Here is an 11,206-nt window from a genome sequence, read left to right as displayed (position 1 = left end):
ACATGAAGGTCTGCTGTACTCTTGCCAGATGGCGCTACTGCCGCGGGAACCAAGATTGAGGCAAAACGAAGCCTTCTAGGAGGGTTCATAGATGACAGCACATATTGGGGCGTTTTAAAACCCCTAAATAAAAAAGTAACGACTTCCCCTGAACTTTGCCGCTATTTCTCTCTCTCTCTCCTGCCACGCCTCCGGAGAGTGACCCTCCTATTTGTCGAAGCGCCGTGGTCACGTGCTAGCGCGCGCTTTTTTGGTCCGTAGCAGACGCTGGTGTCATTCCCGGGTATTGAAATCGCGCTTCGGTTTGGGAGTTGTGTATCTGAAAACGGGGAATGAGCCGAAAGAAGAGAATGCAAAACATTTCAAATGTATGGCCAAGGACATCAGGGAGTTAGCTATGAAACGGGAGATATTCATCCTAGGGGACATGAATGCACATTTGGAATACTTTGACAGATACAACAGGGCAGATGTTAGTAGATTCTTGTGAGGCCCATAATTTTGAAATAGTTAATGATGAAATTAAATGCGACGGGAAGATAACATGGGAAGGAAATAACTCCCACTCAAGAATCGACTACTACGTAATGTCCCGCAAACTTTATGAACGGTTGGGAGGTATGGAAATTCACGAGGAAGGTCCAAAAAGCCTTGGGAGTGATCACAAACGAATCAAGATAGGTTTTGGAAGGAAAGTACCACTGATATAAACTAAAGAAAGGAAAGGTATGAGCAAACTGAATGACAGGCAGCTACAAGAAGTGGCGAAAAACATTGAAAACATAGTATCCAAGCAACCCCAAAGGGCATGGACATACGACGAGTTAATGGGCATTTTTAAACGAGAGCTAGAGAAGGGACAAATTAGGAAACTAGGAAGTAAGCAGGGAAAACTTAAACCGAAAAGCTGGTGGGACCGAGAAGTTAAGGAGGCCATAGAGCAACGCAAAGATGCGTGCAGAAAACTCAGAGCAGCAAAGAAAAGGGGAGCCCCACTAGAAGAGGTGGAGACAAAATGGGATAATTACCTTGCAATGAAAAGAGAAGCATCGCCATTAATTCAAGCCAAGATAGCAAAAGTTGGGGTACAGTGGTTGTTAGAGATACGAAAAAAAGACAGAAATGCCTCTAAGAAGTTTTGGGAACACATAAGGCAACAGAGTCAGAAGATAGGGGTGGTTCAGCACTCACTAACCACACCAGAAGGAACAAAGGTAGAGGGAGAGGAAGCTCAGGAATATATTAGGTTAACAATAGAGGCAGCATTTGCAGAGCCAGAGGGTAGCGAAATGGAGAACAATGACAACAGCAGGACAGAATTAGAGGAGGAGAACAGTGGGATGACAAGTAAGGAATGGGACAGAATTGAACACAAGGTACCCGGGATCAGCAACAGGACCTGATGACATACCATTGAAATTGATAAGCATATTAGGCCAGAAAAAGTAAATTAAAATTACGACAAATTATTGAACAAATAGTTGTAGGGGGAGATGTTCCACAGGACTGGAAATCAAGCAGAATGTTATTAGTTTACAAATGTAAGGGAAGCAAGGACAACATTAATTCCTACAGGCCAATAAATGTCACATCAGTCATATAAAGAGTAGCAATGCAAATGGTGAAAATGAGAATGGAGGAATGGACAGAATTTGAAGAGATCTTGGGAGAGCTGCAGAATGAATTTCGAAGGAACAGAAGGCTAGATGATAATTTATTTGTTATAACACAGTACATAGAGATAGCGGCAGCCAGGCAGAAACCGCTATGGATAGCTTTTTTAGACATTAGAGGAGCCTATTATAATGTAAACCGAGAAAAGCTATGGAGCCAGTTGAAGGAATACTGTCGAGATAGAAAGTTGGTTGGATTCCTGCAACAAGTTTATACAGATAATGAGGCAGAGATAACATGGGAGGGGGAAACTACAAAGCCAGCTAAAATAAGAAGTGGTCTCAGGCAGGGCTGTCTATTGTCGCCCCTGCTTTTTATGATTTACATGAGCCAAGTGGAAAAAAGTCTAGAACAGAGCACAATAGGAACCGACATAAGCTATAAGCTGGAAGGGCAGAAGGTAGCTCAAGTAGTAGCCGGACTGGTGCATGCAGATGATATTGTACTGCTTGCTGACACCCGAGTATATAGGGCTACAGGAACTAATGAGGATATGTGGAGAGGAGGGAGAAAAATTGGGACTGCAATTCAGTAGAGAGAAGTCTGGGATAATCGTATACAATGAAGAAAGGGGGGAACCATTGGAAATACAAGGCACTAAGATAGATCATGTTGAAAAATAGAGGTATTTGGGCATATGGCTAAACGAGGGCAAAAAATACATGAAAAAACATGAAAAAAATGATTGAAAAAGTGAAAAGGAACTCAGCTGTAATGAAACACAAGGCACTATGGAACTGTAATAGGTACGAGGTGGTTAGAGGGGCATGGAAAGGGGTTATGGTACCTGGCCTCACATTCGAGAAATCAGTACTGTGCAAGGCATGCATGGAAACAAGACAGAGAAGTGTAGGCAGGTTGGCCTTAGGAGCGCACGGGAACACCCCTAATGAGGGAGTGCAGGCGGACATGGGATGGACGTCATTCGAAGATAAAAACAGAAGATAAACACAAAAACACAAAAAGCACAAACACAAAAATCACAACCACAAGAACAGGAGATATAGAGAGAGCTCTTATTTGATAACTCACGGGACAGCTCACTATTATTCGAAGCTAGGACGGAAGTTTTGAGAATGAAAACATACAGGGCTAAATTTGAAGACGTGGACCTTTTATGCACAGCTTGCGGAGCCCAAATCGAGACCATTATGAATTCCATCAAACTCACGATGTTTCCCACCATGTCCAGCATAAAATTCATGATGGGTAATGCTGGGATTTTCAATAGGGATCAGGCTCACGCCCAAACATAAGTGCAGCTGGCATTTCACCCGTTGATTCGCAGATGGTGATGTGTTGCGTTAGCAAGAACTGGGCCAGCCTACACGCGAATGTTCCGCCCTTGCTTACGGCTAATGGTTGTTTCGTTTCAAAAGCCACCCTTTCTGCTTGGCCATTCGTTGTAGGATGATACGGTGCGCTTGTTACATGGGTCACCTCGTTCTTCTTTAGGAAGCTCTCAACTTCTACTGAAATGAAGGATGGTCCGTTATCAGTCACAAGCTTTTTGGAGAGCCTAAACGCTGTGAAAAGGCTCCGGAGTTCCTCAGTCAATATGGCAGACTGTGTATTGCTCATGGAGCACACTTACAACCATTTGGTGTATGCGTACACAACAATTAGCAGCATTCTGCCTTCTACGGGACCAGCGAAGTCTGCGTGAACTGTGTCCCAAGGCATTCTTGTGCGTTCCCATTTGGGCACTGGTGCCCTTTGGTGTTGACAAGTTGCACAGTTTTTAGCGAGCCGTTCAATGTCAGCGTCAATGCCTGGCCACGAAAAGTACCTTCGCGCTCACGCCTTCATGGCCACAATTGCGCGCTCGTTTGCAGGTGCTAGTTTAAGAAGGTAATTTCTCGCCTTTGTTGGAGTTACCATACGGGAGCCTCTAACAAGGCACCCTTCCTGCGCTGAAAGCTCAATCTCCAGTTTCCGCCACGATAAAAGCTGTTCTTTTGGCAGTTTATGAACTTCGCCGTTTGAGACATCCTCCAGCACTTGGAACAAAACTGAGCCCTCTTGAGTCATTGATGCTTTTTGACGCGGTGAAATCTCGAAGCTGGGCATGGTAGCCAACATCGGCAAGTCTCCCGGGGGATAAGGTTCATCAACTTGTGCTGGTAGTATAAATCCGCTTAGAGCGTCCGCATTTCGGTACAGTAGGCCAAGCCTGTGCACCAACTAGTAATCGTGCATAGCTAGTTTAAGGCACCATCGTGTCACCATTGATGAAAAGACCCGGGGTACTTGCTTTGTTTCACTCACTATTCCAATCAATGACTGGTGATCTGTTATTATGGTCACATGCCGGCCAGCTATGTACTTGTGAAAATTAGTGATGCCATAGATTACTGCTACACTTTCTTTGTTGAGCTGGGAGTAGTTCTTTCCCGCATTTTCCAGTGTTTACGAACCGAATGCAATGGTCGCCTCTCAGCAAATAGCGTCTTCCTGAGCGAGGACGACACTGACGCCGTACGGCGATGCATCCACGGACAAAAGAAGGGGCTTCGTCTCCTCATGATGAGCGAGCACTGTAGATGCACGGATCATCTCCTTAAGCGCCTCGAAAGCGGCTTGATGCTTGCTCTTCCATTTCCAGGGCATGTTATTCTCTAGGAGCCTATACAATTCCATCGCGACCATCGCTCTGTTCTCCAAAAAGCAGTCATCAATTGAAATAAGGCCCAGAAAAGCCCTTAAAGATGTCTTGTCAGATGATTTGGGTGCTTGAAGCACAGCCTCAACCTTTCTCTCGGTGGTGCGAACACCATTGGCGTAAATTCAATGTCACAGCAGCTCAACTGACGTAATTCCGAACCTGCACTTTTCTTTCTTGAGGCATAGGCGTTTCTAAATTAGCCTCGACAGAACCCGATTAAGACGCTGTGCATGCTCATTTGCATCATTCCCGTTGACAATTATGTCATCAAGGTAAACATTCACCCCTGGAATTCTAGGTAACATTGTCTCCATCATGCACTGGAAGATAGGTGGTGCAGCGGAAATTCAGAACGGCAGGTATTCCACCCTGAATATTCGTTTGGTGGTGTTCACTGTGAGCAGTGCTGCTGTTTCTTCAACTTTCAGTTGTTGATGTGGTCGATAAAGATCCAATATTGAGAAGAGGGTTCCACCATGTAGGTTTGTCAACACTTCATCTGTAGTTGGTAGCGGGTACGATGCCTTCTTTGCTGCTGCATTAACAGTACTCCTGTAGTCACCACAGACACTGAGTGCACCATCGATCTTCCATACAAGTACCAATGGGGTTGCCCATTTGGTGCGCTGCGTTGGTTTTAACGCCACGATTAAGAGCTCGTGTTCCATAAGCGCTTGCAGCACCGCTGAAATCGGACGAGCCTTGCGAAACTTCGCCGTCGCACCACCGTCTTCGAGTTCCAGGCGAACTAAAGGACCCGTATAGCTGCCAATGTCTCCCTTGAAGGCATCTGGGTGTCATCTCAGGACCACTGTAATCTCTGGCTCTCCAATATGGTTGATCCCCTTCACCTGAATGTGAAGTGCCGAAAACCAATCTCTTCCTAGGAGGATGCACCCGTTGCCCTTCATAACCAACAACTGCAGCAGATAGCCCTTTGATCTCAACTTCACACGAACTTGTTGCGGTGCCCAGGACGCGTAAGTCTTCACCCGACCATGTACGCAAATGGAGCAGCTCGCTTTAAAGCCACGCAGTGTTTTTCTTCACGTTCTGTAGTCCGTGTCCTCGCTATAAAGGAGCATGCCGCAGCTGTGCCCACCTCAAACTGGACTGGCTTTTCCTCCACTCTCAAGTCCACGAGGAACTTGGGGCAGTGTGTACGTACACTCACTGTGTGCAGCTTGCAGCAGGACTCACTGACAGGTAGTGGGTTGACACTGTGTGCCTGTTGCGGCTTGTTGTGGGAGCGTGGTTCCGTGTTTTTCTTTTTCTTAGAGGTGCAGGCACGCTCGACGGGATCTTTCTTAGAGCAGAAACAGCACTCGGCTACCTTGAATTTGCACGTTTGAGGGTCGTGCAAGCCGTCGCATCGATAGCAATGTCGTGCAGAGGTATGCTTGCCTCCTGGCTTGATTTGCAACGTCCTGTCAATTTCCCCTGCGTTTGCTACTCCTTTCATTCCTCGCTGATGCCTTGACACACTTTCCTCTGATATAGCTAAGTCCAGAGCACGGTTAAATGTCAGAACGTTTTCTGTGAACAGTATCTGATGACGATGTTCGTCCCAGACGCCGTAGACGGACCTGTCCCGGAGCATCACATCTTGGGGCGGCATTGTTGGGTTCGATGCTGAAGCGATTGTTAGGGTGTCAGGTGACGTCGTCGATATTGTAGCCGGAGGAAGCGCTCCGTAGTTGCAGTCGGCTGTCAAGGTTCTGAGGACCGCAGCGTAGCTGCTGATTGACTCGTCTGGCCGTTGGTTGCGTCTTTGAAACACGTACCGGCTGTAAAGCTCGGGTGTCCTTATGTCGAAGTGCCGGCTGGGAAGTGTCACTAAATCATTGAAGTTGACTTCTCCGGGGATCTTCAGTGCTATCATCGCACACACAGTGTTCGAAGGTGTCGGCTCCACGAAGCGTAAGAAGTGCCCGCTTCTTCGCTTCATCGCTGACGTCGCTCGCCACGAAGTAAAAGTCGAGGTGCTGGATCCACGATTCCCAAGATTTACCCAAGAAAGGCTCAACAGCGCCGTGCATTGGTCCTGTACGTAGCCATGGCCTCAACTTCAAAAACTTATGCGCTTCTACTCCTGCCTCGTCGCCAGTGTTACGTATGGTGTCTGGCACCGTGCGTGAAAGGAGGGCGCATCGGTTGGTGGAAGAAAACAGACTGAGTTTATTTTTCACAAAAGACGCAGGCGAGAGCTGCATGTGTTCTAGGGCGCAAACTCTCGGTCTCTGCCCGGTAGCCGAGACGCTGAGGGCGACGGAGGATTCTCAGAACCCGACTCGGGATGGCGTCGTTTCCTGTTTCTTCCGCGCAGGTGCTTCATCCAGCTGAGGAGCGTGTTACAGTTGGCGTGTAACACCCCGGGAAAATAGGTTGCTCAGGGGACCCTGCTCAACTGGGACGGAGGATGGGTTCCTGGTTTGGTATGATTGTCTCGAGGGGTTGCCGGTCTGGCTGGTGTCCCGCAGTGCTTACAGGCCCCTTTGTGTGTGTGCGACTTTAGAAGAACCATTTCCACGAACTGTCCAACTCTAAGGGAGAACGCTTACCGCAAACCAACGTCGCCTAAAAGAAAGGGTCAGCGCCCACGATCCCGAACCTGTGGGTTGCCACTTGCGGAGGCGGGCTCGTGCCAGCTTACCGGGGAGAAGGGATCCGCCGCCCATCCACACCCAGACTCAGTGCATGTCACGTGACGTTGACGGGAGCAAGATCCCGCTACGATTTTCGTGGACCTATTTAAAGGGCCCCGCAATGTGCTTTTTCACTTCATTCTTTTCTTCTTATCTTTCGCCAACCATTGAATAAACCGTGCAAGTTTCGCACTAGAAAACGTCTCGTCCCTGCCTGATTGCCATGCTCTACCGGACGCCTGCAGACCGACGACAACGCCACGCTGCCCAATGGTAACGTCGGTCGAGCTTCGAGAAACAGGCGTCGCAACAACTGGTCGGCAGCGGTGGGGTACGCTACCCTGGAAAACGCAACAACTGGTGGCAGCGGTGGGATACACTACCCAAAAGTAACGCCTGTCGAGCTTCAAGTAACCGGCGTCACAACAAGCGATGGTGCGTCGCTTGTACACAACATAAGCTTTCGGTAGCAGAGCTACAAAAAGTGCGCCATTATGCCGGACACAACCGAGTACATAGTGATGTACGTTGTCGCAACATTATGCGGTAGCAATAAACAAAAAAAGCGGCACAGGTAAGCTGATTGCTCAGTGTTCCAAAGGTGGGTCACCACGTGAGCGCCACACACGCAGCATAGAATGTGACAGTGCGTTTTCACCATGACGCGGAAGCTTCAACCTATATCGACAAAAATATGCCAGTGTCGTCTCCTGTTGGCGATAGTTGCCGACTTTGAACAGCTTTGCTCTGCGTACTGCCGAACGTTTGCCAGCTTTCAACAGAAGTCGCGTTCCGAAATCGAAGTGTGGATGCCGGCACCGGCAAACCACTCGAGCTATCCAATAAAAAAATAACTAATAAGAGAGCGAACGTAATAACAAAATCCTGGCGTGGCGCGAAATTTTGCTGGTCACCAGCACACGAGGCTGCCTACTCACTGTTGCATGTTGCCAGTCGCTGGCTACCTGTTTGCACAACCAGAGGGCGCATGCGAACCGCACCACACCATGCGTTTCAACGTAAATGCAATCTTGTGACCGATCGCGACGACCACCCGCTTTTCACGAACCGCCTGCATATACGGTGCGGCTTGCGGCGATGGGCGGCTGATGGGTCATTAGATGTGGCTGCGCGCGCTCATGTGAACTCATATCATCGCTTTGTTTGGATATAACCAGTAAGAAAGTTGCTTGGAAGCCCGAAAACCATGATTCCGTAAGTCTTTCTTTTTTAATTTTCAATTGTTATAAAGAAACTTGCCTCACCTCCCCAGAGAACACATTCTTCTAGCAAGTAATAAAGGGACCGCAGCCGTATTGTTTGCTATGGAACAATGCTGATCTCTAGCTGGTGAAATCTTTGTAGATCAAGCTGCACTCGCAACGACATGCGCCGTTCGGTTCTGCGTAACGCTACATAAAGTGAACGCATTTTCTGGCAAGGCAGGGAACAATGAGAACCGCCGTTGTTGCTCTCATATTTATCGCTGTTGCATTCGTGTGGCTGGAATTGCCGCTCGCTGAAGGAAGAAGTGAGTGTATTTTACGTAATATTGGGTAGTTTTAATAGGCGGTATTGTTATGATAACAGCAACATAATTGATTCGCAGTGTTTCCACTAAAGAGAAGGGTGTGTTGGTTTTCATTGATCTTATCTTACGTTCCAAACGAAGACTAATAACTTCGAGCAGTTAGTCTTATGAGGGTCTTGGAATATGTTGCGAGCACAACTCACGATAACTATCACGAGAACAAGCACTAAACTTTGCTGAATGTCGGCAGCCAGCCAAGCTGGCAGGTCTGAGATGTGACCTCACTATTCACTCGAGGTGAGGTGAGTGTCTATATAATTGCTATCGGAATAAAAAAAGTCGCAGCTTCGCCCGAAAGGCGAAGCATCGATTGCGATAGCAAATTAGTTGACAGCTTTACGAAGTAAGGATAGAAGTTTTATCGGCCGTATAAACTTGGAAACATTCGCTTACTACTTGAATTAACAAGCATATGGTGTCAGGTCGCACGAGCAAGCATGAACACATGGCACTCAATATAAGCGCGGGCATTCGCTCTCAAAACGTTGGTTTGGGCAAGCGCGACCGCAAGAGCGGGCGAAGTCACCTTCGTACGGTCTTTCGTTTCAGCGCAAGAGCGGCGAGCACACACCACGCACAAAGGTCTGAGCGGTTTGCAGATCCCTTTCAATATACGGCGCGTGTAGCCGCACGCAGCCATGCAAACTACGCACCTGTTGGCGGAGTCGAAGCTGCCCCTCTTCTCTCTCGCGCTACCACCCCGCTTTGCTCCATATACGGCGCGTGACATTAAGCCGTGATCGTCAGTTCCACTTGCAATTGTATATTGCCGCCGTTGCAATTGCAGTCAATTATGTTCGCGCATTTTTCACGACGTGATGACGAAGGACTTTCGTCGCTCGATAATTGTTTCTTTGTTTTTGTGGGGGCGGGGGTGCGAGGGGCAGGAGCTTGTTTTACGTTGTCATCAGCTTTTTAGTAATTTTTTCGAGGTGGCGTGCTTCAGTTTTAATATTAGGGTTTATTTTACCGAGCTGCAGCGTGGGCTATGGGCAGACTTGTACACGTGGCAGAAAGAATGTATATATACGGATTACGATTACATAGATCCTTTCAAAAATACAATTGATGAAACTTACCAATTACTGCTCCATGAAAGTAACTCAGCAATTACTAAAAAAACTAATCGATTACTTTAATGATACTTTCCCCAGTTGAAAATGACAACAGAGGTTGTGTTCAGTACTACAGAAATTTCTGTTGTACAACAGGATTTTTCTGTAGTAACTACAGATTCCTGATGGAGCGACAGACTTTTTTGATGTACAACAGACATTTGTTGTTGCTACTACAGAAGTACAGACTGTCGTATGTCTGTTGTTACTACAGAAAGCTGAAGCTCTACAACAGATTCTTGTAGTACTACAGAAATTTCTGTTGTACAACAGGATTTTTCTGTAGTAACAACAGATTCCTGATGGAGCGACAGACTTTTCTGATGTACAACAGACATTTGTTGTTGCTACTACAGAAGTACAGTCTGTCGTATGTCTGTTGTTACAACAGAAAGCTGAAGCTCTGCAACAGATTTTTGTAGTACTACAGAAAAAATTGTCATCACTACAGACACCCTGTTGTCCCAACAGAAATGTTCCTGAAGTTACCCGAAAAACTTCTGTAGTGCTACAGAGAGCTGTTGAAATACTACAGAAACCTATTGTGGCAACAGGCCCCTAATTGTCACAACAGAAGTGTTCCTGAAGTGATGCGACCAACTTCTGTTGTACTACAGAAAAATGTTGTTGTACGATAGAAGCCTATCATTGCAACAGGCCCCCAGTTGTCATAACGGAAGTGTTCCTGAAGTAATGGACAAACTGCTGTTGTACTGCAGAGAACTGTTCCACAACGGAAACCTATCTCCGCAACATGTACCCAACGATGACAACAGAAGTGCACTGAAATTGTGTGATGCGACAAGCTTCTGTAGTGCCCGGTTGAAAAAGACAAAAGGAATTCCTGTCGCAACTACAGAAATTCTGTTGTACGACAGAAGTTGTTGACATTTCTTAATTGGGAGACATTTCTGACATTACGACAGAAATTCTGATTTCGCAACAGAAGCATTCTGTCGCGACAACAAGAGTTCTGAAGTCGGAACAACAGCTTTATATCCTGACAGCGACTCCGACGTTACGACACCAATTCTGACGTCGCAGCAGAAACATTCGGTCGCGACGGCCAAGAGTTCCGAAGTCGCAACAGAAGCGCTTTCCGTCGCGGTCCTTTAAAATTGTATGTTTTCGCATCGGTGGTGTACACTGTACTTTTCTCTTGCGCGGTATTCAATCGCGCTTCTCTGAAGCCGGCAATGCTGATGGCACCGACACCGGTAATAAAGTCGACGTGGCGAATAGTTACAATTGTGCCGTGACGACGCGGCACCAGCAACGCCCTACCGGCCTCCTCAAAATCGGCCGCTGATCAAAATCATACCATCTGCGGGAATGGCTGCGTATCCGTTTTTTTTTGGTAAGATGTGGCACACAGGCCTGTGGACTTACATGTGCTGTTACATTGACACATTAGTTAATTTCCCAGGAATATTTCACAAGCTTATGCGAAGCGGAAAAGAAGATTTGGGTTGTTCCACAAAGTTGCGTGAAAAGCTGTCTCGCTCGGGTCTCATTA

At 47.2% G+C, this 11,206-nt stretch overlaps 1 protein-coding gene across 1 annotated transcript; it reads right to left on the bottom strand.

Annotated features, from left to right (window-relative positions):
* Positions 1-5,327: 5,327 nt before the first annotated feature.
* LOC139047484 (uncharacterized) lies at positions 5,328-6,221 on the bottom strand. Its single transcript, XM_070521295.1, has one exon. The coding sequence runs from the start codon at positions 6,219-6,221 to the stop codon at positions 5,328-5,330; it is 894 nt and encodes a 297-aa protein (XP_070377396.1).
* Positions 6,222-11,206: the final 4,985 nt, after the last annotated feature.

This window comes from Dermacentor albipictus, chromosome 7 (genome assembly GCF_038994185.2).
Source record: "Dermacentor albipictus isolate Rhodes 1998 colony chromosome 7, USDA_Dalb.pri_finalv2, whole genome shotgun sequence".
Lineage (NCBI taxonomy): Eukaryota > Metazoa > Arthropoda > Arachnida > Ixodida > Ixodidae > Dermacentor > Dermacentor albipictus.
The sequence above is the reverse complement of the archived record's forward strand: the minus strand, read 5'-3'. Positions and strand labels throughout refer to the sequence as shown.

Bases quoted from the DNA above. Each gene is read 5' to 3' on its own strand.
- LOC139047484 (XM_070521295.1), bottom strand. From the start codon at position 6,221: ATGATAGCACTGAAGATCCCCGGAGAAGTCAACTTCAATGATTTAGTG.